At 54.6% G+C, this 27513-nt stretch overlaps 1 protein-coding gene across 5 annotated transcripts in view; it reads left to right on the top strand.

Annotated features, from left to right (window-relative positions):
- TRIO (trio Rho guanine nucleotide exchange factor) overlaps nt 1-25831 on the top strand; it is a 314559-nt gene extending 288728 nt beyond the window's left edge. For 3 of the 5 annotated variants that reach the window (XM_059694768.1, XM_059694767.1, XM_059694770.1), the window contains 17 exons: nt 441-510; nt 2606-2695; nt 3254-3346; nt 4217-4267; nt 4472-4549; nt 5666-5857; nt 7363-7540; nt 9366-10177; nt 13956-14203; nt 15871-16009; nt 16813-16840; nt 17048-17210; nt 17472-17593; nt 19902-19980; nt 20519-20719; nt 22842-22980; nt 23506-25831. In XM_059694768.1, the coding sequence (XP_059550751.1) occupies nt 441-510; nt 2606-2695; nt 3254-3346; nt 4217-4267; nt 4472-4549; nt 5666-5857; nt 7363-7540; nt 9366-10177; nt 13956-14203; nt 15871-16009; nt 16813-16840; nt 17048-17210; nt 17472-17593; nt 19902-19980; nt 20519-20719; nt 22842-22980; nt 23506-24054 (3232 nt within the window). In that variant the 3' untranslated portion in view covers nt 24055-25831. Of the gene's footprint in view, nt 1-440; nt 511-2605; nt 2696-3253; nt 3347-4216; nt 4268-4471; nt 4550-5665; nt 5858-7362; nt 7541-9365; nt 10178-10851; nt 11269-13955; nt 14204-15870; nt 16010-16812; nt 16841-17047; nt 17211-17471; nt 17594-19901; nt 19981-20518; nt 20720-22841; nt 22981-23505 lie in introns of those variants that run through there. The other 2 variants (XM_059694772.1, XM_059694771.1) reach the window with 2 other exon arrangements.
- The last annotated feature ends 1682 nt before the right edge of the window (nt 25832-27513 follow it).

Here is a 27513-nt window from a genome sequence, read left to right as displayed (position 1 = left end):
CCAGGTCTTAGTTGTTATATCTCCTATAATACCTAATCCAGTCGGACTCGGATGAATGCTCGGTCAGCTTTCGGAGCAGCTATAACTCACGGCTCTATAGCCTGTAGACTTTATAAAGAGATATTTGGTCCTATTACCCAGACTTCTACGCCCAGCGTGACAGGGAAGGGGGAAATAACTGGTCCTGCTGACGAGACAGCGATATTGGCACCCGAGGTTGTGTCTCCCACAACAGCTGCAGACCTGGGGGATATTTTAACCCAGAGGCTGCACAAGTTCAATACAGACTGATTGGCTTTCAGGTTAATAAAATAACAAGCATAAATGTGGACACATGAAAGGGATGATAACTTGGACATAGACCACACACAGCTGCCGTCCCAACAAGGAATGTCCACAGCCATTTCGTTTCTGTGGTTGTCATACTCCTCTTGTCTCAGCTTTTTTTTAGGGGAGCTGGAGAAGTGCCTTGAAGACCCAGAAAAGCTCGGATCCCTCTTTGTGAAACATGTGAGTGTGATACTGTTGCTTATGTGCCGTTCTGATACTGTCCTGTTTAGTGATTGGTTTGTCAGACTGAAGGCGAGCTCACAGTTTACGCACGTGTTTGTGTGAAGAGTAAGCTGAACGGCTCAGTGCCAGAGTCGGGTCAAAGCTCCCACACGAGGGCGCCCCGAGGCAGCCAGTGCAGCGTGCAGGAGGGCCTCCCTGTGTCAGAGAGTGTTAAAGGGCTTCCTGTCCGTGGCTGAGTCTAACACAGCGTGTTTCTATTACTTCATAGCGACATTCTGGGGCGAAGCTGGCATCTTTTACTGCGAATGTGCTGGTGATGAACATTTGCTGAGATGCCGGCAGTTCCCCACCGTTGGCTCTGCGCCTCGGTGCACCTGGTAGCGCCGAGCAGAGGGCTGGTGACACTTAGCATTTGGGAAATAGTTTTGAGGGACCGCAGGGGTGTACACCACACCTGGAGCTTCGCCAGGCGAAGGATGGCTCGCAGTCCGCTTGCCCTGCCTTCATATTTGAAACAAAAGAGCTGTTTCTTCCCAATAAAAACTGCCAGGCTTCCTAGGGCCACTGAGGGTTGAAGGGTGGGAGTGTTTCTTCCTTTAATGAGAACTGTGTTCCTTTGCTGTCTCGTCTTTGCCAGGTAGAGTGGGGGGGGGGGGGGGCGGGGGGGGGGTGACATATCCGAGGGAGTGATAAAGGAGGTCTGTTTCTGGAGCCACAAAGGAGTGGGCTGGTCTATGTCAGGAATCCGGAATGTGCTCCCAAGCCTAAACCATGCAGTTTTGTTTTAGGAAATTTCCTTTCTGAAGGTACTGAAATGTGCATGTGCTCTTATATTCTAACTAGGGGCCCGGTGCACGAAATTCGTGCACTGGGTGTGGGGGGGGGCGGGGAGTGTCCCTCAGCCCAGCCTGCCCCCTCTCACATACTGGGAGCCCTCAGGCGTTGACCCCCATCACCCTCCAATCGCAGGATCGGCCCCTTGCCCAGGCCTGACGCCTCTGACAGAGGTGTCAGGCCTGGGCAGGGGACCCTCATTTCCCCCCATCACTGGTTCTGCCCCCAGCCCAGGCCTGATGCCTCTGGCCCAGGCATCAGGCCTGGGCAGGGGACCCCCAGACCCCTCCGATTGCTGGCTCTGCCCCTTGCCCAGGCCTGATGCCTCAGCCAGAGGCGTAGACCCCCATCACCCTCTGATCGCCTGATCGGCCCCTTGCCCAGGCCTGACGCCTCCGCCAGAGGTGTCAGGCTTGGACAGGGGACCCCCATCACCCCCGATCACTGGCTCTGGCCCCCGCCCAGGCCTGAGGCCTCTGGCCCAGGAATCATGCCTGGGCAGGGGACCCCCATCTCCCTCTGATCGCTTGCTCCACCCCCCCGCCCAAGCCTGACGCCTCTGACCCTGGCTTCAGGTCTGGGCAAGGGGACCATCATATCCCCCCAATCCCCGGCTCAGCCCCCCGCCCAGGCCTGATGCCTCGGCCAGAGGAGTTGACCCTCATCACCCTCCGATCACCAATCACCGGATCGGCCCCTTGACCAGGCCTGAGGCATCCGGCTCGGGCAGCGGGGACCCGCAGCTGCAGCAGCCCCGCGATCGTGGGCTCCGCTTTAGGCCCAGGCAAGGGACCCCTAGCTCCCGGGACTGCCAGCTTCGACAGTGCCCAGCTCCCATCGCTGGCTCCACCCCTACTTCCTGCTATCACTGGCCAGGGCGGCAAAGGCGCCTGATTCTCCGATCATGGCTGGGGGGCAGGGCAAAGGCGGCCCCAGGGCCGCCTTTGCCCTGCCCCCCAGCTCTTAGCTCCCCCCTGGGTTTCCGATCACTGTCAGTGGCAGGGGGCTTCTTCCTGCTTTCCCTTTCGCCTCCCTGCATTGTGCCTACATATGCAAATTAACCGCCATCTTGTTGGCAGTTAACTGCCAATCTTAGTTGTCAGTTAACTGCCAATCATAGTTGGCAGTTAATTTGCATATAGCCCTGATTAGCCAATGAAAAGGGTATCGTCGTACGCCAATTACCATTTTTCTCTTTTATTAGTTTAGATGAGCTTCCTGTTGTTATAACCTGTCTGTCTGCCTTTGTCATCCCCAGGAGAGAAGGTTGCACATGTACATAGTTTACTGTCAGAATAAACCGAAGTCTGAGCACATTGTCTCAGAATACATTGACACCTTTTTTGAGGTAAGATCTAAGATAGAAACAAAGTTTTTCTGAATCTTTTGTGATAATTTAAGCTTCTCAAAACTTTAAGTATTAATGGTCACCCAGGAAACTAGCCTCAATTCTAAGAGTTCTGGACCTGTGTTTGGTTCTTGGGATTCAGTCTGCGGTCGCATCCCTTAGCATTCAGAAGACGGGGTCATTGTGAAAATAGGGGTTTTGTTTTATTTTAAATCTGTTTTCAACTTAAGGCTCATTACACATTCAGAATAATTCATGACCTAAATTTTTAGCCTAAAACTAAAATATGTATGTGAATAAAAAGGCAATTGAAAGAAAGTCTTTAAACAAGCATCACAGCAAAGACTGTTTTGAAAAACAGCTCAAGAAGGTTAAAGTATAAACTTTGGACATTCTGAGAAATAGTATGCACTAGTTGGTTTTTGTGCAGCGTGGCCTCTTTTCTCAGTACTTTTATTCTGGTGTAATGAGCATTTCTGACAAGTGTGCAAGGACTGAAAAAATGCCCTTTAAAAAAAAAAAGAAAATACTTTTTTTTCCCCTCTTTTAAAACCACAGGACTTAAAGCAGCGCCTTGGCCATAGGTTGCAACTCACAGATTTGTTAATCAAACCGGTGCAGAGAATTATGAAATACCAGCTGTTACTGAAGGTAAGGGCTCGCCAGGTGCTCATTCTGGCGTTGGGAATTTGGTGAAGCAAGACACAGTGAGGGCGAAGGAGGGTCGGGAGGTGAGGGAGAAGGAGGGTCGGGGGTGGGGGAGAAGGAGGGTCGGGAGGTGGGGGAGAAGGAGGGTCGGGAGGTGGGGGAGAAGGAGGGTCGGGAGGTGGGGGAGAAGGAGGGTCGGGAGGTGAGGGAGAAGGAGGGTCGGGAGGTGAGTGAGTTCTTTTCTGTAAACAAAACATGAAGCAGTCTTGTTATTTCTGATTTTAAATATTTCAGAATAGGCTTTTAAAAATGGAATAAGGCACCTTACACTGTTTTCTCAATTTTTCGTTTATATCAAATTCTGACTAAAAATGTCGATTGAAGTAAACTTTTTCCCCACCACAGAGCTTTGAATACTAATGATTTTTCTTCCGCTCTGTTGACCTTACATATTTTCTCATCTTCTCTGAGCCTTGGATAAAATTAAATGCTTAATCCCTGCCTGTTCCTCTCTGTTGGCTCAGCCACAGCCCTTGATGGATTTAAATTCCTCAGCATCGTCACCGTTTCCACGATACACGTGACAGTTCAATGTGCTGAGATTTCTTTCTCCTGTAAAAGTTAGAAACGGGGTATAAAGGGGCCAGAGCTGGGCTTGCGCTGAAGCAGGAGCCCTTACCTGCTCGGACAGGGCTGGTCTGGCTTGGCTGCAGCTTGAAGTCCACGTAAGGGGAACTTTCCCTGGTGTTACTGGGAGGGAAACAGGAGGAACAGAACTGAAGCGCTTATGCCAGAGCCTGGCATGTCAGGACGATCCAAAGGCTAGCTGCCGCCGCCACAGCACCTGCTCAGTCCTCTGCACTCCCCTTGCAGGACTTCCTCAAGTACTCCAAGAAAGCCAGCCTGGACACGTCGGAACTGGAGGTACTTACCCCGGGCTGTCCCCACGTGCCTCCCAAGCAGCCCGTCCCTGTCCCTGGCGGGGTGGGTCTCGCCACCCCCTGGGCCCCCTGCCCACCCACCGGAGGGCTGGAGGGGGCGGACCTGGACTCGGAGGTGTGGGCGGGGTTGGCACTGCAGCTTTTCCCTGGAAGTTGACGGCCGACTCTGCTGTGTCCCCGCCCCCAGAGAGCCGTGGAGGTCATGTGCATCGTGCCGAAGCGGTGCAACGACATGATGAACGTCGGGCGGCTGCAGGGATTCGACGTAATGCGCTGTCCTTCCTTAACCTGCCCTCTGGCTTCCATCCCCTCCCGGGCCGGCCTGGTTACCGCATGTGTGGGAGCTGGTCCTGTCTGCTTGGTTTTCTGTCTTCTGACACTGTACTTCACTCTGATTCATATTTCCCTTCACTCCTTTTTGGAGCATTTGACTTGCTTTCTCGGGGGGCGGGGGGGACCTTCCTCTGCTCAGAGCCCAGCACAGGGGTCCTCAAACTACGGCCCGCGGGCCACATGCAAATACAAATATTGTATTTGTTCCCATTTTGTTTTTTTACTTCAAAATAAGATATGTGCAGTGTGCATAGGAATTTGTTCATAGTTTTTTTTAAAAACTATAGTCCGGCCCTCTAACGGTCTGAGGGACAGTGAACTGGCCCCTGTTTAAAAAGTTTGAGGACCCCTGGCCCAGCGCCTCGTGAGGGTAACAGGCAGGACTCTGCTCTGTAGAGCGGAGTTTCCCTCCCGGCAGGACGGGGGCGGCAGAGGCCTGCTGGTCCATCATCCAGAGCTTGGCCGCAGGGTCCCATCTTAGTCTGATAGGCTTTCCTCTGTGCTGCCGGGTGACTCACATTGCATATTACCTGTTAGCATCCTCAAGGTAGTTCAGAACCAGCAGCTTTTTAAATGTGTTGAGTAAGGAGAGGGAACATTTTTCTGACCTACTGATTTGCTCGAGATTTGGACTTACAGTTCTTTTGCTGTGGTTCTCAAAAAGGCACATGCAGAGCCTTCTGAAAGCAGGCTGCGTGCATCGCTCCCTGGGCCTGCGTGGGCACCGGCGGCACGGATGCTGGTGCCCAGGGTGCGGGGACCGCGTCTTAGTGACCTCTGTTGCCGGGAGCTGGACACTTGAGACCCACGTTCTGTGACTGTAACTGAGGCCAGGGGCTTATGCAGATGTTGGCAAGTGTTTTATTTAGATAACTTTTCTCTTTGGGGCTAAGGTCTCATGGTAATGAAAGAAAATTTTAAGCTCCATAAATGAGTAGAAGAAATAGATCGGATTTTGTGGGAGGGAATCTAATGAAAACAGCTTCCTGGACCCTCACTTAGACTGCAATGTTTTCCTCTCTTCCTTGGCCCCGTGTCCTCATTTTAGGGTAAAATTGTCGCCCAGGGCAAGCTGCTCCTGCAGGACACGTTCTTGGTCACAGACCAGGACGCGGGGCTCCTGCCTCGCTGCCGAGAGCGGCGGGTGTTCCTCTTCGAGCAGACCGTCATCTTCAGCGAGCCGCTGGACAAGAGGAAGGGCTTCTCCACGCCGGGCTTCCTGTTCAAGAACAGCATCAAGGTGCGGTGCCCATCGCCCGCCGGGCTGGCTCCTTCCGTGGCGGGTTCTGCACTGCCCCTGCCCTAGGAGCGGTACAGCTTCCGTGAACTCAGAGGCAGGCTTGGGATGTGGCTCTGTGACCAGAGCGGAGAGCTGACCCTGTGCCGCTCTTTCCTGCACTCAGCAAGTGCTCTGTGCTCAGTGCTCAGCTGGCCTGCAGGGCAGCCTGTGCCCTGGGGCGGCTTGCTCCCTGATAGTAGAGAAAGACAAAAGAACTGCTCATGGCCCTGAGTCCTATACAGGGGACAAACCCAGGAACCAAGGCTGAGATAGAGAAAAGCAGAGGAGGAGGCCTGGGATCCCAGAAAATGGGAAATACAGCCAGACACCACCCCCACTGCACCCCCAGTTCTTTCTGCCTCTGCAGCTGTGGGGGTCCTGAGGTCAGAAGGCAGATATTCTTCCTTACGTTAGGGGCTGCTGCCCCAAACGGACAGGGTCCCTCTTAGGGACAGGGAACCTTTAGACCCTCTGAAGCCTCAGCACACAACTGGGACACCACACCCTCTTCCTCCAGCCCCCCTGTGTCCTTCCCTTCGGGCTGGGGAAGGTCTTCTGCCCACTCAACAGGGAGGCATGAAGCTGGGCTGCAGGCCCTCTCCTGTCTCACACCCCCTCCCGCCCCTCCCACCGGCCTGAGGCCCCTCCATGGCCATCATTGTCCACCTGCACCGCTCACCCTTTCTTTCCATAAGTCTCTTGGCAGAAAATGACTCCGTCACCATAGAACTTCTCTTTATATGCTAATTTACATATTCTGCTTCAGGAAAATTGTTTTACATATTTACCTGCCATGTCACACATAACTTTATAGCACATGTTATATTGATCAAGATTTTCCAATGATGTCATTTTCTTCCTGGGGAAGTGATAAACACTGGGTCATTGTATAGGCGTTTTGAAAACAGATAATCCCAGGCCTACATTTCTGGTTCATTGTTCAAACTACTAGTTGAACTCCTGGTACGGCACCGAAGTGTGATTGTTTCCATTTTACTTTGCACCAGGCCAGTAAGAATAAATGTGCTTTTTTTTTTTTCATTGTAAACACACATAACAAAAACGTACCATATCAGCCATGTTGAAGTGTATAGCTCAGTGGCTTTCAGCACATACCCATGTTGTGCAGCCATCACCACCACACTCATTAAACACTGACTCCCGTTCCATCTCCCCAGACCAGGCAGCTTCTCCTACTGGATTTCACAACTCCAGGGACCTGGTCTAACGGAATCGTAGCGGTGTTCGTCTCTATCTGGCTTCTTTCACTGAGCACAGTGTCCTCCGGGTTCATCCGTGTGGTGGCATGCGTCAGCATGGCCTTTAGCACGGCCTTGCTTTTTAAGGCTGACGAATGTTCCATTGTGTGGATGGGCCACACCGTGTTCATCAACATTCATCTGTGATGGGCACCTGGGTTGCTTCCACCTTTTGGCCGTTGGGAATAACGCTCTAACACTTTCCAGGTGAGTTGCCTTTGCCTGGAGGAAAGTGTGGAAAACGACCCCTGTAAATTTGCTCTGACTTCGAGGACGGGTGACGTGGTGGAGACCTTCATTTTGCATTCATCCAGTCCAAGTGTCCGGCAGACGTGGATCCATGAAATCAACCAAATTTTAGAAAACCAGCGCAATTTTTTAAATGGTAATGTGTGCTCTATTTCTGGCACGTTTTCCTTCTCTAATGTGCACGCTCCTGTTTCCTCTCTCCTGCCACATACGAATGGTAATGACAGGACTAGTGTGGCCCTCGCTGTGGGTCAGACACTGTCCTCAGCACCGTCCATGTATGGCTTCATTCCTTCTTCATAGCCACTCTGTGTGCCAAGTACTCCTATTCCCATTTTACCAATGAGGAAACTGAGGCAGGGAATGGAACAGTAATTTACCCAAAGCCCCCCAAATGGTTGGTGGCAGAGTCAGGATTCTGAGCAGACCGGCTCTCAGGCACGTGCCCTTCACTGCTGTTCTGTTCCCTCCTGTCCCACCTGGTCTCCACTGTGTGTGCCAGAGCCCTGTCCTGGGATGGGACTGTGTGAGGGGAACCGCGGCAGCACGTGGAATTGGGGACTTTCTCCGGGGCAACTTCAACAGTTGTGTTCAATTGCATTGCACCTCTCTCCTCCATTCAAAAACCAGACATTTTTTGCCCTTCCAGTTTCCATGACATGAGTGAGTGATTACAGGGGAGCAACTGCCCTTCCATTGGAGATGAGCACTGACCATGTCCGTGACCTGAAACAGCTTGCTTCTCTTGGTCTCTGCTTTTAATTCGGGGATCACGGAAGACCTTCAGGAGTTCAGTCAAAGCTGAATACTTAATGTCTTTTCTTTGTCTTTTCCTCTATGTTCATGGTCAGTGTCTGTGTCCCAGTCCGATAGGACGCCGTAATTTCTCTGTTGCCACCACACCCCCTTCACACCTTGCATGACCTTCAAGAGCCAGGACACAGGCACTCAGGGAGAAGCCAAGGGCGTGTGGCACTTTGGGCGACGTGGTAATGAGCTGCCTGGGCATTAACTCCACGCTCCCGTCCAGATTGTAGCCAGGCACCTTTTACGTTGCAGTTAGAATCGGATGTGTAGGGTCAGGGTCGACGGCTCCTTGTGCATGCAGAAAAGCGTTTCACTCTGACCTGAGCAAATGCATGGCCGACGGAGTTTGTGAAATGTCATGTGGCTCCAGAGTGCTTTTCACACATGCCTGTGCCCCCCAGGCCGGAGGGGCCTATCTGTGGTGGTTGTACTTCTCAAAGGTTTTACACTTGAAGAATGTGTGTTAGTGTCTCCTGAGTTTCCTGCAGATGATTAGGAACAAACGAAATCCTGTAGCTGGTAGAGGAGACAGCTTCCTGGCCCAGAAGGGAGTGCACGGAGCTCGTTTCCATCCCTTGTCTCTCATGTCAGACCTGCAGCACAGGTGTCCATTCCCGCCTCCTCCTGGTGACCAAGGGACTCCGCTCCCCGCAGGTCCCGGGCGGCAGCTGGCCTAACCCCCGCCCCCGCGGGAGCAGCTGGTGCTGGGGAGCCCCAGGCGGCGCGAGGCTCCTGCTGACACTGGCACTGTGCCCGGGATCCTCTGGCCAACGACTCCTTTCCTCTTGGCAGGGAGGCCCAGGCTCTGCTTGCTGCTCCCGGGCAGCGGGTCCCCCGCACCCGGGTCCTCATTCACTCTGCCCTCCTGCTCCTGGGCTCCTGCCCCAGCCACTCAGCAGGCCCGCCCCTCCATCGAGTCCATTGACCTTGTTCATGGACAGGACTGCACTGAGACCTTTTCCTGTACGGGGCCTGAGGGTGGGGGGTGTCCGGTGTCCTCTGCTGCCTCCAGGACGGCCATGACAGTGACCTGCGGCTGGGGGTCAGCCCAGCACTCCCTCTGGATCACACCGTGTTCCTCCTCCTTTGCCCCATGGTGGAACTTCTCTCAATGCCCTCCCTGATGCCTTTCTACTGTCTTGCATGTTTTACAGCCTTGACATCACCCATCGAGTATCAGAGGAACCACAGCGGGGGCAGCGGGGGCGGGGGCAGTGGGGGCGGGGCCCCCGGCAGCAGCGGTGGTGGTGGCAGCAACCACAGCAGTGGCCTCCCCAGCTCGAGCAGAAGCAGGCCCTCCCGGATCCCCCAGCCCGTCCGACACCACTCCCCCGTGCTGGTCTCCTCTGCAGCCTCCAGCCAGGCAGAGGCAGACAAGATGTCAGGTATGTCCACTCCCGGCCCTTCACTGCCTCCTCCCAGCAGCAGCCTCAGCCTGGAGGCCACCCCCAGCCAGCCCGGCAGGCTCCCCCCCAGCGGCCCGGCTGAAGGTCCCGAGAGAGAAGCGGAGCAGATCCCCAAGATGAAGGTGATCGAGAGCCCCAGGAAGTCGGCCGGGAGCGCTGCAGGGGCCAGCCAGGACGGAAATGCCAAGGAGGCCAAGGAGGCGCGGGCCCACCCGGAGGACGGCCGCCCGCGGAGCGGCCTGGGCTCCCTGCCCCTGGGAAAAGCCCGGCCCGGGGCCATCTCGCCGCTGAACTCGCCTCTCGCCACCGCCACCGTGTTCCCTTCTCCGCTGGGCAAGGAGCCCTTCCCGCCCAGCAGCCCCCTGCAGAAGGGGGGCTCCTTCTGGAGCTCCATCCCCGCCTCCCCCGCCAGCCGGCCGGGCTCCTTCACCTTCCCGGGGGACAGTGACTCCCTCCAGCGGCAGGCGCACCGCCACTCGGCCCCCGGCAAAGACACGGACCGCATGAGCACGTGCTCCTCGGCCAGCGAGCAGTCCGTGCAGTCCACCCAGAGCAATGGGGTAAGAACGCCTGGCAGCCTCCGCCCGCCCGCCCCACTGCCTCTGTCCCGCCAGCTCTTCTAAACCTCGGCGCTGCGCTCTCCGTACTAACTCCTGGCTCTCCGTGCCGCCTGCAGTCATCAACTCCTCCGGTCCGCTCTGTGCCCTGACCACGTAGACACATGTAGCTCCACGTGCGTGTCCGCCGTCTGCAGGACGGGCCACAGCCGAGCCCACACAAACGCCTCCTAACCCCCCTGCTCCGGGGACAGCGCTGCTCTCATCTCTACTAACTCGCTCTCTGCTTTGTTTGTGTTTCCTTAATGTGGGAAAACCCGTCATTAACCTTCTGAACGCGGCGTCTGTACGTCTTTTCCGTTTTCCAGCCAGCAGACTCTTGGAACTTCCTTTGTGTCCCGCCTTCCTCACTCATTTTTTAGAGGGTCAGTGTCCCTGCTGCCTGCCTCCTATTTAATTTGAAACCTACACTTTATACGCTTTTTGCTCATCGCTTGGTTGTGCTCTTTTATGCCTTAAATTATCTTTACAGCATTTTTGACTCATCTGCTGGGGGGAAAAATAATAAAACCTGAAAAAAAAACCTCAAGAAAACTTCCAACAGCTACTCAGAGCAAACTAAGCTGACAAAATGGGGGGAAGGAATCTCTGCAGTGGAAGTTTTGCTCCCGCCACAGTTTCACTCTGGAAGAGAGAGACTGCTTTGGGGCTCCTGCCAGCGCTGGGAGCAGAGGCGGAGGCTGGAGTGGGAGCGTGTCTGCATCTGTCCAGCAGGGGGCGCAGTGCGGGCTGCGGCGCCCCAGGAATCCTCACCCGCATTTTGCCTGTCGCCTATGTTGTAATCTCAAGCAGAAAGGTTGCTGTGGTGGATTTCCCCCCCATTTTGTGGCCTCCTCACTCTCCTCCCCAACTGTTTCCTACACGGTAGATGGCCTGGCCCGTAACACCTTCCTGAAGGCATGCGTGAGGGAATACAACTGTTCCAATGGGTGTATGTTTGATTGCTTTATACATTTTTAAATACATTTCCCTAAAAGGGTGTGTGTCTCTCTTTATATATATATGTATATATAAACATCTGGCTTATGCATGTCTCTCCTCTGGACTTCTATTAATTCCTTGTTCGGGTTGGCGTGGCCTTATCCTGTCCTCCTCTTTTTTGTTATGTACCTTGTTAAACTCCATATTTAATTGAGGAAGGAGTTAGGAAGTGGGTCTTGGTACATGTATTTACCCTGAGTCTTATTCTCAAACTCGCGTGGCCGAGCAGGCGCCCTCTGCATGGCCATCACCAGTATCCGTGTTCCGGTGCCTTTCCATGAGCTGCAGGGCGGCTTGGCCCGGTGATGGGTCTGCAGTGCTCGGTGAGCAGTGAGGGTCAGAACCCGACTTCAGCCACAGGAGGAGACGCAGGGGGCCCAGCGACGCACCTCATGGACACTCTGATGCAGGCTTCTCTCGCAGCTGCGCCCCCTACGAAATGAGCCAGGGAGCATCACGTAGGCTCATCCCCTGAGCACCCAGGAGTTCTCAGAGTCTGTGCTTCAGAATGAGCAACCAGGCGCTCCAGCGCAGGTGCCCACCCATAACAGCCACCCCCTGGCTGCCTCCCAGGATGTTCCCTCTCAGGCAGAGGCACGGCCACGTGTGGCACATAATCCAGCAAGTCGTTGGTTGCAAAAGTTGCCTCTTACTTCTGTCGGTCACTTTTTCTTATGTGGCAGGCAATGGGGAACTTGCCAGTGATGTGGGTGAGTTGCTGAGTCCTTACAGAAATGCCTAGAGGCCTGGGGAGACCGCTAGAGGCTCAGATGGGGGTTTGGCCTCTAGACTCGAGTATTTCAGTTAAAAGTTACCGCCGCCCTGCCCTCTGCCCACCTGCTTAGGCCACCTTACCCCCGGCCGTCGGCAGTGGCCTCCTTCCTCTTGACCGCTTCCGGGGAACTGTCTGCGGTCGCAGGCAGGCAGGCAGCTGTGCCTGACCCACGTCCCAGGTTCTTCTTCCTCCTTTATATGGGCACCTTCTGGAAAGTTCCACAGAGAACAAGAGTGGAGTGGATGTGGATCAGCCAAACTGTGCAGCCCCCAAGTGTGATGCACAACCTCCCTGCACACATCCACCTGGGCAGCAGTAACGGCAGCCCTGCCTTCCTCTCGGGCCAGGTGTCCAGGGCGAACCCCTCGCCTCCCACGCCATCGGGGGGAACGGTCCTGCCCACTGGCACGGTGGTGGTGAGCATTCAGGTAGATTGTAGAGGCCTGTACTTACCCTGGTACATAGGACGTGTTCAGAAACCACCAATAGCTATCATGATTGTGGAAAAACACTCCAACGATGAGACAAAGCCGGGCATGCGATGTCACCCAAAGCGGCTGTTCCACAGAGCTCGCTCTTTTTCTAGCAAACTTGGCCTTGTAATCACAAAACTATTGGCTGTTGCTATATAAGCCAGAACACTAAAATGCTCACTGAAAGGATAAAACTGCAAAATGACTATGCACAGGCCAGCGCTCACCGCCGACCGCACGGGCTTCTTTCTGCGGGCGGGAACGCAGCAATCTCCTTGGTGAGACAGAACGGCAGCGCGGCCCTCCCCTGTGTTTCCTTTAAACACCTCTGGGGGTCTGGATTCAGAGCCGATTCCCAGCGCGCTGGCTTGTTGACAGCAGTCTGCCGCCTGCCCCAGCCGTCCTGACACCAGGCCAGGAGCCGGGGTGACCGGCATGTGGCAGGGTTGTCACACAGTCACATCCACCCGGACCCAGGACCTGTCCCGGGCGTCCGGGGGCCAGGCAGAGGCTAGCCATCAGAGGCTCCGGGATCCACGCATGTAGGCCACACTGCTGGTGCCTTCAACTGATTGGATGAGGCCCACCTCTGAGAACAGGCTCATGGGAACAGGGCACTGGACGCCATCCCCTATGTCCCGACTCAATAGAAGGGATTGGCCAGGATGTAGCTCAGGATTCGGCAGTGGTCTCAGCTTCCTCTTCCTCCTCCCCCGGAACCAAAGGTCACCCATTTGACAGGTTGGGACAAATGCCGCCTTCTGTGTTGCTTCCACTTGCCAGCCAATACCACTCAGCTTGTGGGCCCCGGAGGTGAGCTTAAGCAATGACCCTTGTTTTGCGTTTGCAATCTTGCCTCGCTGACTGAGTGGCTGAACACGTATTGAGTGCCAGCTGCATGTCGGTCACTGCTGGACACTGCGGGCCACCCACCATGGGACACGTCAAGAAGGCGGAGCGGTCTCCCTCAGAGCAGAGTAGCAGTCGATTTACTTTTAGGTGTTCTGCATTCTAGAAGGGGAAAAGGTGGGAGTGACAGGCCTGCCAGCGACGTGGCCGGACCCTGGAATGTGCGTTCTCATGAACTTTTCCTGGCGGATTTGGGGGCTCCTCCACCCTCCAATCCTTCAGTGAGCGGAAGGGCTACTGCTGGCAGCTCTTCCACGTAATAACACTGTTTAAAGGAGCGTGGTAGTCGCAGTGGCATTGCTGTGACATGGGTACAACCCCACATGGCATGAACAGGAGACCTGAGCCGCACTCCAAAGGCGCCAGGAGGTGGGGCTGAAATCGTGGCCCTGGAATAAAAGCTTCCCCATGTAAAGTGTCGTCACGTCACTGGTATATTTTCCGGATTGTTCCTCAGTTGCTTTCTAGAGAGACTCTGGGGAGCGAGCCCCGAGTGGTCCTGTCGCGACGCACACTGACACGTGCGTGGGTGGGCCTCGTTTCAGGTCCCTCTGCCTTTCTCTCTCCGTCTCCGCCCCTCCAGAGTGAAAGCAGCAGCAGTAGCAACATCTCCACCATGTTGGTGACACACGATTACACGGCAGTGAAGGAGGATGAGATCAACGTCTACCAAGGAGAGGTCGTTCAGGTTCTGGCCAGCAACCAGCAGAACATGTTTCTGGTGTTCCGCGCCGCCACCGACCAGTGCCCCGCGGCCGAGGGCTGGATTCCGGGCGTCGTCCTGGGCCACACTAGCGCAGTCATCATGGAGAGCCCCGACGGGACCCTCAAGTGAGTGTGGGGGCAGCGGGGAGGGTCCCGGGGCGAAGCCACTGGGGGAGCAGCCCTGCTCTGTCCGCTCCAGCTCCTCGCCGGCAGCGTGGGCCCGAGTGAAGATGGCGTTCTGTCTCTCAGACTTGTTCCCCAGGTTCTCACGACCTGCACTGGTACACGCACGGCTTTTTCAAGCCACTAAACCAGTGATGGCGAACCTCTGACACGCGCGTCAGAGGTGACACGCGAACTCATTTTTTTGGTTGATTTTTCTTTGTTAAATGGCATTTAAATATATAAAATAAATATCAAAAATGTAAGCCTTTGTTACTATGGTTGCAAATATCAAAAAATTTCTATATATGACACGGCACCAGAGTTACGTTAGGGTTTTTCAAAATGCTGACACGCCGAGCTCAGAAGGTTCGCCATCCCTGCACTAGACAGACCGTGATATTATTTCAGTCCCGGGATGTCTGGGGAAGGGGACTTTCCAGGGACCGCTGACTCATTGGCGTCCGTCAGTGAGGATACTCATTCTGGAAGCTGCGGGTGAAGATGGATGGTACCTTGCCTTTATATATACAGAAAGGCTAAATCAGTTAGGAAACTAGAAAACAATTTTACTGCATTAAATATTATTTAAAAAAACAAACAAACAACCTAAAGTCAGGTGCTGGATTCAAAAATTCCCTCTCCTGAACCCCTCCGGCTATGGCCGAGGCCGGCCTGGCCTCTGGGATGCATGGCAGGACTTGGGGACATGTGAGGTCTCCAGAGGCTTCAGCCCAGAAACCCAGCCCCAAAGGCGCCGACGGTGGTCATGGCCCCGTCCCAGCTCGGCTGTGCCCTTGGCTGGGTGAGCAGCACAGGCTGTGCGACATCCCAGCCCCAAGCTGCGCCTCTGGGCTCGGCGCGTGCCCCTCCCACCCCCCAGGGAGGCCGGGCTTGAGTTCAGGCTGCAGAAAGCCTGTCTCCCATGACAATCTCTTGTCCTGTTTCTCCTTGATACACAGAAATATTTAATTCTAGTACATTGTTCAAGTATTCCAATTTCATACTTTGTTTCTTCCAAAAATATCCTTGGCACTGTCTTAGGGTTTTCCAGAGAAATAGAATAGAGAGAGAGAATGTATAGAGAGAGGGGTGGGGCGGGGGGGGGGGGGGCGGGTAGTATAAGGATTTGGCTCGTGCAATTTGGGAGGCCAGCCAGTCCAAATCTGCAGTGGGGGCCAGCGGCTGGAGGCCCAGGGGGCCTGTGGTGCAGATGAGATCTGAAGGCGTTCTGCTGGAGAATGTTCCCTCTTGCTCAAAGCGGACGGCCTTTTCGTCCTAGTCGTACCTTAACCTGAGGGATGAGGCCCACCACTGCATGAAGAGTTACCAGCTTTACCAGTTAAGTTAATCTCATGCAGAAACACCCAGGATAATTGGCCAAACTGCAGAGCAGCCAGGGCCCAGTCAGTTGATGCGTAAAGGCACCATCGCAGGCACCTTTGTATGTCAGTCCTTCCTGTTTGACCTAAGAAAGTGGTGGTTTTATATCCCGGTTGCGAGCGTGCTCTTGGCCTTCGCCGCCGCCCGGTGTCTGCACGCGTGGAGCAGTCGGCTTTTCTCCAGCGCTTCCCGGATCCTCGCCGAACACTGGGCAGGCAGAGCACTAAACAGTGTCCTCTCTCCCCTAGGAAATCAACATCTTGGCACACAGCACTCCGTTTAAGAAAAAAATCTGAGAAAAAAGATAAAGACGGCAAACGGGAAGGCAAGTTAGAGAACGGTTATCGGAAGTCCCGGGAAGGACTCGGCAACAAGGTATCTGTGAAGGTGAGACCGAGTGTCCCGTGAACCAGTGTCAGGACCCGTGTCGACCCCCGTGGCAGGAGGGGCTGGCGCAGGCCCGGGGCATCGTGGAGGGCCGTGCACTCTGGGCTGGGCCGGGCCGGGCTTGCTTGGCAGCCACGTGCCAACCACACGCCACCTCTCTCAGCCCCGCCAGCAGACCCCGTGGGCTTTGCAGAGGCTCTCGGGGGCAGTGCTGGCTCGCACGGGTACGCGATGTGTTCTAAGGAGCCAGGTAGACACGTGGACACTCCCAGGTGCACGCCTGCCTTTTACAAAGAACGCTGTTAGGTTCCCGGAAGGAGCGGAGGTGAGATTCTCAGAAGCGGATAGAGCAAAGCCACTGTGGCTCGGGCCTCCTCGGGCCACGGGGAGTGACCAGATGCTGAGGTGCAGGTCATGGCTCTAGAAATTTCCAGGCTCCAGTCAGCTTCGCTCTTGATAATCAGATTGCCTTAACCCGGGGGTTTGCCTGGGAATCTGGGGACCCTGGGTGAGGACACGGCCATTCTGCAGAAGGTAAAGGTCCAGGGACAGCTGGACTCAGCTTGTAGGATGGGGAAGACAGACGTCTCCACGTTTAAGCAGCGCTTTTGTGTTTCAAATCCACCCAAATTCTTATGACAGGAAGCTCAAGTGCATTGAAAGGAAGTGAACATGTGGGTGATTGTGAATGAAACCCAGACGTGTTCTTTCCTCTTTCATGGGTTAGGGTCTCCTTGGAGGGAAAGCGATACGCCTCGCAGTCGGCCGCGTTTGGTTAATGCCTGTGTGCTTTTTCCTTTCAGCTTCTCAGTCCCAACTACATTTATGACGGTGAGTGCCATTACCGTTTCTGCTGGTCTTGCAGGCTGCGGGTCCGGGGACAGGTCTCAGGACACACACGTGTAGCCTAGGGAGACGGGTTTTCCAAGGAGCGCTGGGCTCAGGCAGCAACTGAGTCCCATTTGTTTGTTAGGAAAGTGCTGGTGGGCGAGGGAGGGGGCCCAGAGGACCGGCGGTACTGACTCCTTTCTCCTGCAGTTCCCCCAGAATTCGTCATTCCCTTGAGTGAGGTCACGTGTGAGGCAGGGGAGACCGTTGTTCTCAGATGTCGCGTTTGTGGACGCCCAAAGGCCTCCATCACCTGGAAGGGCCCTGAGCACAACACCTTGAACAACGACGGCCACTACAGCATCTCCTACAGGTGAGGGCAGCTCACCTGTGCTCGGTTTCGCAGGCAGGTTCCCCTGGGACTGACATCGCTGAGCCCATGGTCGCCTTCACACTGGGACACTTCCCCCGAGGGGACATTCCGTACCTGGGTGTGCAACTAAAATTAAACCTCCGCTGAGATTCCTCGTCAGCCCTCGAGCTCCTTCTTTTCTGGACCCCAAAGGAGAGAGGTGGGGGCTGCCAGTGGGGTCTGGGCCTCTCTGACGCGAGGTGTGTTCTCTCTGTGCGGCAGTGACTTGGGAGAGGCCTCTCTGAAGATCGTGGGCGTGACCACCGACGACGACGGCATCTACACGTGCATCGCTGTGAACGACATGGGATCGGCCTCCTGCTCGGCCAGCCTGAGGGTTCTAGGTGAGCTGCACCCCTGCGCTGGAGGCTCAAGCCCAGCGCCCCCACCCCCGTCACGGCGGGAAACATGAAAATAGGTCTTAACAGGAGCGGCGAGTGGCAGACCTGGGCTCTGGGGCTTCCTGGGTGGTTGACCTCTAGGCACCACTCACAAGGTCAGGCCTCTGACTCTGGCCACTAGGTACTGGAGCCAACCTCTCAACTGGAACTAGGTGTGTTCTATGCTCAAGTTTTCAAAACACATTCTTGTACCAGTTTCTCTCTTTCTCTCTGTCTCTCTCTCTTATATTTTTTTAACCCTCACCCAAGGATATTTTTCCACTGATTTTTAGAGAGAGTGGATGAGAGGGAAAGACAGAGAGAAATACCAATGTGAGAGAAACACATGGATTAGTTGCCTCCTGCACGCACCCGGACCAGGGCCCAGGTTGGAGAGGAGCCTGCAATGGAGGCATGTGCCCTTGACTGGAATCGAATCTGGGACCCTTCAGTCCACAGGCCGACACTCTATCCACTGAGCCAAACTGGCTAGGACCCAGTTTCTCTTTAATCCAATCACTCAGTTGACGCTTTGGCTCTAAGAGTCTAATCTAACTTGGTCGAATGGGATGTGAGTGAGCAGGAAAGGAGGGAAGGTGGTTGGCCCTGTGCAGGCTGTGTGCCTGCCTCAGACCTCACAGGCCTTCTGGTGGGCGTGTCCTCCTGTCCCCTCCACGCGCTCCAGGCACCCTTGGTGGAACCCGTGTCTCTGGTCTAAGCCCTTGCTCTCTCTACTGCCCGGCAAGGCCCCTTCCCGCTCCTCCCCTAAGCGGTAAGGCAGAACCCATATCGTAAGCCTCTCAGATTCCCCGCACGAGCACTTGGCATATGGAGATGCTCAGTGAGTATTGATTGGCCTCCAGCTGTCACGTTGCCCGTGGCCAATGTGTGGTAGGGCTAATGTGGGTTCTCGCTGATCCTGTAGCTGCGCCAGGTATCGGAAGTCGCATCCAAGAGCGAAAATAAAAATCTGAACTAAAAGGTGCATTGAGTCCGGAGCTCCCTGTGTATAGACAATAAACAGAATTGTCTTAGAACTTTTATCCCACATATATTAACGCTAAGTATTTTAACTTCGTTAAGTCAAAGAAAGGCAGTAACATGATTTAGGGATCATGGCACAAGAAAGGAAGCCTTGAATTTGAGAATAAAGAACTACCGACATTCTCATTTTTAAAAAATGTCACAAATTATGCAGTGGCTTTTTTAAAAATAAGAGTCAAGAGTGAAAGCTAAGGGAGTTAAGGGAGAGTTCAGACGAAGGGGGAGCGGGCAGTCATGGAGGAGGAAGTGTGTGTTTATCTCTGCGCATAGTCCGTCTTTCTTCATGCTGAGCCCAGCGCCCCTTCCTGGCGGTGAGCGCCTGCCGGGGTCTAGCCCCAGCGGGTCCAGGGGCCCCCAAAGGTGTGGACGGAGTCGGCGAAGAAGGAATGACACAGAGGCAGCGTTCAGTTGATCAGCAGCCTAGCCAGGATCTCCAGCCAAGTTCTGGTCTGGATCTCCAGAGAGGTTCTGCTTCGGATCTCCAGCGAGGTTCTGTAGCCATGTTCCTCGCTAGGTTCTCCAGCCAGGTTCTGTCCAGGCTCTCCAGTCAGGTTCAGTGTCCAGGTTCCAGTCAGGTTCTCCTGCCAATCTCTGTAGTCAGGTTCAGTCCAGGATCCCTTGCCATGTTCTCCCGCTAGGCTCTGTCTCTAGGCTCCGAGGCCAGTCCCTCTCCAGGATCCTCCGGCATGCTCTCTCCAGCGAAGTTCTTCTGTCTCTAGGCTCCGTGTAGGTTCTGTCTTCTTGATTCTGTTCTAAGTTCTGAGAGTTTCTGTCTTGTTACAACTGTATTTATACCAGTTGATTCAATCCTATCAATCTCTATTACAAAGGTTAGGGCGTTTCTTATCTCCATTCCAGGGAGAAAAGATTATGTAGTTTAAGCATGATTGTTCGTAGTTTAAAGGGATTAATTACCCGCCTGGCACTTAGTTGAGGGGTTTTATTCCCTCCCTAACTTCAGGGGAAAATCCCTACCTGGGGATTCAACCTTTCTTGGAGAGGTGACCTTGGTTAAAACACAGCGCCAAGAAGGTGAACAAACATATTAAGAACCGTATGCCATATATGCCAGGTCCCTTGAAACAGCAAGGATGGACCGGCTCCCGGCAAGCGCCCACACTGGGCAGCCAGGTGTGCCTGCGCGTGGGGCAGCACAGGTCTGCAGGCTGCCTCCCCAGACGCGCCCGCCGCACAAACCAGGCTCAGGCAGGTGATGCTCTCCTTGCAGGTCCAGGGAGTGACGGGATCCTGGTGACCTGGAAGGACAACTTCGACTCCTTCTACAGCGAAGTGGCCGAGCTGGGCAGGTACGACCCGAGCCCCTTTCGGGAGAGCAGCGGGTAGGGCGCAGCTCGCTGGCAGTAGACAGTGAAGGTACACGGTGTGTGTGCCAGTTGGGAGTTAGAGGTGTTACATTTGCAAAGCAACCTGTGGTCACCGTTCAGTACTAAACGTTGGAAGTAACAGGATGTTTTCAGCTCAGGTTCCAGAGAGAATGACGGCCCGCTGCTGTAAGCCTCCCATGGATGCAGTGGGTGACTGCTGCCCTGCACCTCGGGGACCACCAGCCGCGTCCCATGCTTGGGGAAATCTGGGAGGCGTCATCCATACCATTTCTTGTAGGACTTGGTTCTCCCGTGGAGTCCAGGTTGAGAAAGGCTGAATGTGTCCCTCGGGTTCCAGCTGTACAAGGAGCCGTAGGCGGGTAGCAGGGGACTCCTGCCCAGACCAGGAGAAGGTGTCAGCAGAGAGGGGCTCAGGCGTGGGCACAGGTGTGGGAAGCATCCCGCCTTCTCTCCAGGGCTCACTCGGTGTCCTGAAAGCTGTTCTCCACCTGTTTTCCAGGGGCAGATTCTCTGTCGTTAAGAAATGTGATCAGAAAGGAACCAAGCAAACAGTGGCCACCAAGTTTGTGAACAAGAAGCTGATGAAGCGCGACCAGGTCACCCACGAGCTCGGCGTCCTGCGGAACGTCCAGCACCCGCTCCTCGTCAGCCTCCTCGACACCTTCGAGACCCCCACCAGCTACGTCCTGGTTCTGGAAATGTGCGTACCCCGGGCGCTCTCTCTCTGTGGCCCTCCACCTCAACTTCAAGCGCTGTTTCGAGTAAAAATCGGTATTTCAGCATTCACAGAACTTCTAAAAAACATGCCTGCTCTCAGACCGCAGTTTTAGAGCTTTCCAGTAACCATGGAAAGACCACTCTCGTATGCGCCGTCCCACAGGAAGCGGCAAGCCAGCCCCGTCCAGGCTCCTGCGTGGTCTCAGCCAACCTGGGGTGCTCCCTAGTCCCCAAAGGACCCCAGGCCTCTGACGACACACGCCTGGGGAGGGGCTCACCACCTGCTCTGTCGGAAGGTTCAGGCATTAAGCTCAGCCCGGGGCCAGTCCTGCCCTTCAGCTCCTGCCCATCCCCACTGAGGGCCAATGAGAAGTCAGGGTGAGAAGGGCTCCTCACCACAAGGTCACCCCTGGAGGGAGCCTCCCACCAGAGCAGTCCCCTTGGTCCCCTGCGGGCATCTCAGTAAACGGTTCAGTCGTTTCAAAAGGAGGCGTATGACCCGGGCACAGGGGCCCTCCACGGGGCAGTTTTGTCCCTCAGGGGGCGTTGGGTGGTGTCTGGGGACCTTCTTGGTGTCATACTCAGGGTGGGGGTGACAGGACACCCCAACTGTCAGCAATGCCGGCATCGGGAAGCCCTGCCCCAGAGCATCCTGGGCTCTGTGAAACATCACGGCATTCAGCCTTGTTTAAGTTCCGATTCCTCCTTTTTATGGGGCGTTCGTTTCTGTTTCTCATATTCCTATTTTTTGAAGAATCGGTTCATGCCTCCACCCCACAGCCTTCAGAGGCAAGGCTGCCGCGGGACTGAGCGGCACCAGCCTGGGGACGGGGCGTTTCCGGAGGGTCTCTCTGCCCAGGGCTGCACCGCTGAAACCGCGCTGGCCGGCCCGTCATGGGCCCGCTCAGCTGCGCTCAGGGGCAGCAAACCTGTCAGATGGCGGAGGGAGGAGAGCAGACCCCCCCCCACCCCCGAGGCTGTCATCACGTGCAAAGGGCATCTCCATCATGTGGGGCCTGGGCATCTTTTAAATCTCAGCTACTTCAGACGGTCGCTAAGGCTAAACAATGTCTAAGCAGAGTCCTGGCCCCTTTGGTCGCCTGGCTGGGTCCTTTCTAGCTCTAGACGCTGAAGACTCAGAACTGCCTGTCTTCCTGGGCAAGAACCGCCCATCGGTCCTCATCAGAAATCGGCCAGCCCTCCACTTTGGGTCTAGGAGTTTCAGTGCATTCAGCTGCCATTTCTTTTCACTGGGAAACAAAATGTTTGGGCATTAGGGTTAATAGGACTTATTCTCATAACAAATTACTAGCAAATTCTCCGTGATTACTCTCCATTACCAGACAAGTGTTGAGCTTCCTATAAGTTTCTGTTTTGCAAACAGAGTGGGCACCATAGACCAATGTTCAGAAAGGCCGGGGCCAGACCACCACATCGCAATTCCCGCCTTCACTTACGAGCTGTGTGGCCTTGGGAAGTTACATACCTTCCTGTGCCTCAGTTTCCTCATCCATAAAATGGGGACAATAAAACACTCTCTCAGCGGATTAAATGAATTGGTCGAAGGTACTTAGTCCCCTGCACATGAGCAGCACTGTAGAAACGTTTTTTTGTTTTTTGTTTTTGTATATGTGTTTTGTAATTTTTAAAAGTAAATTCACAGTAGGAAGACTTTTGAGACCATCCTGCAGCACTTACTATATTGCCTCAGTACCTGCTTACATCATCTGTAGAGACTTCCCATCACCCATTTTACAGATGACAAAACCAAGGCTTGGGGAGGACGCACCTCATTCCTCATTCAGCAGAGGCCCACGTTGTTTCCTCACATCCAGGAGGCAGGGTCTGAGTGGAGACCGCTGGGCAGGAGCCTCCCAGTTCCCTCCAAGGGTGGAGCTGCCTGTCCCCCACATGCATCTCCACAGTGACGTTAACATGAAATCACCTCCTGATCCAGCCGTGCTTTCGGGTGGAGGTAGAACCTGAAACTCCGACAGCACATTGACAGAGGGGACAGATGCTGTGTTTGTTTCGTATTAGACCAGAAAGGTCTTCAAAGTACAGCAGCCCCATGCTGACGGCCACACCCCTTCCTGCCTCCTCAGGGCTGACCAGGGCCGACTCCTGGACTGCGTGGTGCGATGGGGAAACCTCACCGAAGGGAAGATCAGGGCGTACCTGGGGGAGGTGCTGGAGGCCGTCCGATACCTTCACAACTGCAGGATCGCACACCTGGACCTCAAGGTGAGTGTGGCTCTCGGAATGGCAGCGTGTCTGACCGCGGCTCGGCCATGCGTATGGGAGCCTCTCCGCTGGTCCTCTGAAGCCAGGCCAGGTGCCCCAGGGGGACTGGGGACACTGATTTCCACTCTGTGCTTAAGAGTTTGCTTACGGTGATCTGAGCTCTTACACGTTTCATGGGATTTTGGAAAGTCTGGCCGTTTTGCTGGGCTGGTGTGGGCTGGTTCAGTGAGGAGTAAGGAAGGGAGAGGATTGCTCTCATGCTGGGAGGGGAAGGACCACCCAGCTTCCTACACCGGCATATTGCACGCGCTGCCTCACACCGACCTCCAGGGAGGCTGGTCCAAGCCGCGCCGGGCGGGTCTCCCGTGCTGCTGCCCTTTCCTCCCTCAGCGCCTGCCGAGAGTTTCACCTCGTTTTGCACGTGAACAGCTTGTTCCTGTCGACGTCACAGGTCCTGGTGAGCATCATGCCTCGGCTAACGATTGCTGTTGGGGGAAATGACGGTTGCCTTATCCTATCTTCCAGCCCGAAAACATCCTGGTGGGTCAGAGTGCAGCCACGCCGACGATTAAGCTGGCCGACTTTGGAGATGCTGTCCAGCTCAATACCACCTACTACATCCACCCGTTACTGGGGAACCCCGAGTTCGCAGCCCCCGAAATCATCCTGGGGAACCCGGTCTCCCTGACCTCGGACACGTGGAGCGTCGGAGTGCTCACCTACGTCCTTCTCAGCGGCGTGTCCCCCTTCCTGGACGACAGCGTGGAAGAGACCTGCCTGAACATTTGCCGGCTAGACTTTAGCTTCCCAGATGACTACTTTAAAGGAGTGAGCCAGAAGGCCAAGGACTTCGTGTGCTTCCTCCTGCAGGAGGACCCCGCCAGGCGTCCCTCGGCTGCGCTGGCCCTGCAGGAGCAGTGGCTGCAGGCGGGCCACGGCCACGGCAAAGGCACGGGCGTCCTCGACACGTCCAGACTGACCTCCTTCATTGAGCGGCGCAAACACCAGAACGACGTTCGACCTATCCGTAGCGTTAAAAACTTCCTGCAGAGCAGGCTTCTGCCTCGGGTCTGACCTGTCTTGAAGTTCTTTCTCATTCTCTTTCACCTGCCAATCAGCTGTTAATTTGAATTTCGGAGAGAAACACGAGCCAACATAACTGCTCCGCTGCCGTAGTGCACCGCGTGGAGCCCGCACTCCGAGCGAGCTGGCTCGGGTGCGGGCGGCTGCCAGCCTGCTGGGTGGAGGACCTTCTCTCGCTCTGAGAGCCGAGACAGCATTGCTGTGTCACAGTCTTTTATTCAGGTTTCTGCAAAAAATAAAAAAAAGAAACTTTTTTAAACGAACACACATAGAATTTTGCAAATTTAACATTTTACAAGACTTATTCAAGGAAACGAAATGCCTATGTTCAACCACTGGTGTTAACGAACAAAACAGAGACACTGCCGCCTCTGGGGAAGACGCACCCCAGCGGCGGCCGTCCCCGCACCTGCTGCGGAGCTTGGCGTCCACCGGGCTCCGAGCTTCCCAGCCACCTGGTCTGCGTGCGTCTCTCAGGGACGCCAGACTGGGCTTCTGAAATGTGCATTCAACCTCAAACTTTTGCATAAAAATAGAATGAATTGTTTTGCTCTGATGAAATGTAGGCCTTACTTGTATATAAGACTGGTCCTGCCTTCAGTCTGCCCTTATCCGCCCCCCCTCCCCGTCAAACCCCCCTCCCCTGCACCGGCCTTTCTCCCACTCCTGCCTGGGCTTCCTCTGGGGGCCAGAAGGTTCTGCCCATCCACTGAGGACATCAGGTTGGGCCCTACCCCATTGCCCCGCCCCCAAGCCGTCAATCAGATTGTTGAGCAGTATACAGTCAGATGAAAATACTGTAAATGCACTCATTGGGGTTTTTTTGGTTTTATTTCATATCATGTGCAATGTTGTGGCTTTAACATTTTATGCAACTATTTATGAAGACCTCTGTTGTACCTGTAATAAATATATAGAAAAAGCACATACTTCGTACAGTGAGCTTTATGGTTTTGTGCGTGTGTCGGGTGGGGCGGGGGGGAGGGGGGGTCGCAGCCCTGTGCCATCCGTTCAGGAGACTTGACTCTTCGTGAAACTTGTCAGTTTTGAGGACTGTAAAAAGTGATTTCATACTCTGAATATAAAACTGGATAACAGGGTAATGTTTTAAAATGTATTATGCTATTATTCAGAATGCCAAAGTATTATTTTTTTCCCCAAAATCAGTCTGGACATTTACTACTTTTTAGACTTTTTGACATTCAACTTTCTGTACACAAATTGGCTGGACTTGGAGCTTTTGGTAAGAAATACAAGCCAATTAAGCACTCGCAGCCTTGAGCTGGCGCCCCCTGCCTGTCACTGGGCAGAGTTAGCGCTGGTGTGGGGAGGCCTTCAACAAAAGACGCTGGGGTTCTGGGCACGCTTGAATTTTTCTGGATGTCTTTTTATCTTTGTTGTGTGAAATACACTAAAACAGAGGCCAGCCCGCTTCCCGAGCCAGCCAGACACCTGGGTCTTGAGCCATAAAGTGGCGTAGCTAAGCTTTGCAGCTTCCAATATATTTTATTTATTCTTTTGGGTTTTGTTTCTTGTAAAATTGTACAGAAACTTTTTAAAATAAATTGGATTCAGAACTGGATGTGTATTCGTAACCTCACAACTTTTATTTGCGTATTGTTTCTTCTATTATTTCAGTTAAATTTTTACATTATTTTGCATGTATATTTCTTTGTACAGAGACCTTACATGTTTACACAGTATGATGTGATGTAAATATTTTATTTTGCCATCAGTTATTTTAAAAAATTAAACATATTTGCCTGAGTTTTTTGTGTTAGGCCTTTTATTTAAATGGGTCACTATTGAATCAAAAAGAGAGGTTGGCTTCTGAGAGAGAGACTGAAGATTGGGTCAAGGAGGGCCCAGCGGGGTATTCTAGATTGTACTGGCCACTCGTGGGTCAAGGAGGGCCCAGCGGGGTATTCTAGATTGTACTGGCCACTCGTGGGTCAGGGAGGGGCAGCAGGGGGGTATTCTGGGTTGGACTGGCCACTCGTGGGTCAGGGAGGGGCAGCAGGGGGGCATTCTGGGTTGGACTGGCCACTTGTGGGTCAGGGAGGGGCAGCAGGGAGTATTCTGGGTTGGACTGGCCACTCGTGGGTCAGGGAGGGGCAGCAGGGGGTATTCTAGATTGTACTGGCCACTCGTGGGTCAGGGAGGGGCAGCAGGGGGCATTCTGGGTTGGACTGGCCACTCATGGGTCAGGGAGGGGCAGCAGGGGGGTATTCTGGGTTGGACTGGCCACTCGTGGGTCAGGGAGGGGCAGCAGGGGGGCATTCTGGGTTGAACTGGCCACTTGTGGGTCAGGGAGGGGCAGCAGGAGGGCATTCTGGGTTGGACTGGCCACTTGTGGGTCAGGGAGGGGCAGCAGGGAGTATTCTGGGTTGGACTGGCCACTCGTGGGTCAGGGAGGGGCAGCAGGGGGTATTCTAGATTGTACTGGCCACTCGTGGGTCAGGGAGGGGCAGCAGGGGGCATTCTGGGTTGGACTGGCCACTCATGGGTCAGGGAGGGGCAGCAGGGGGGTATTCTGGGTTGGACTGGCCACTCGTGGGTCAGGGAGGGGCAGCAGGGGGGCATTCTGGGTTGGACTGGCCATTCGTGGGTCAGGGAGGGGCAGCAGGGGGTATACTGGGTTGGACTGGCCATTCGTGGGTCAGGGAGGGGCAGCAGGGGGTATTCTGGGTTGGACTGGCCACTCGTGGGTCAGGGAGGGGCAGCAGGGGGTATTCTGGGTTGGACTGGCCACTCGTCGGTCAGGGAGGGGCAGCAGGGGGTATTCTGGATTAGGAGTCTGCTGAACATGCCAGAACTGGGAGCTGGTGAGGCTCCTGCAGATGGTGCTCAGAACCCAAACTCAATGTATAAGCCAGAATGTCAACTCTTCAGGTGGGCTACGCCTTGTCTTGGTTAGAACATCTGAGGTTCCCCGTTTCTCAGTGGATGCAGACTCAGAGCAGAGGGAAGAGCTGTTGCACCTAAAATCGACGCTGTCCATGAGCTGATGAAAACGAAGCACTTGGGTTCAAGCACCAGTGCTCCCAGCAAACCAAGGGCCCTGCACCTGCCAAGACCCCCACTTCACCCCGCATGGCCGCCACCTTGTCCTGGGGCCTGGAAGAACAGGGCTCACATTTTCACCTGCTGCTCAAGTCCTGAAGGTAAGAGGCGTGAACGGACGGCACTGGCCCTGAGACCTAAGCCAGGGCCGGACACTGGACACTCACTGAGCTGGGCCTCTTCCCGGTCGGTCCCTGGGAGGGGAGGGGGATTCTGGTGTAACCTGAGGAGACAGAGCGTTTGCTTCCTCAGATCTCTTTCTTCCATCGGCCACTTCTTATTTACAATTCAAAAAACTGTTAGGGGGCTGGTTATCCTGGGCCGGGGCTCTCATTCTATTGAAATCCCAGCTCAGAGGCCCCCCTTTGGGACTGCCTCATTTAAGGG

This window comes from Myotis daubentonii, chromosome 4 (genome assembly GCF_963259705.1).
Source record: "Myotis daubentonii chromosome 4, mMyoDau2.1, whole genome shotgun sequence".
Taxonomy (NCBI): domain Eukaryota; kingdom Metazoa; phylum Chordata; class Mammalia; order Chiroptera; family Vespertilionidae; genus Myotis; species Myotis daubentonii.
Note: the sequence above shows the minus strand (reverse complement) of the source record. Positions and strands in the feature narration are given on the sequence as shown.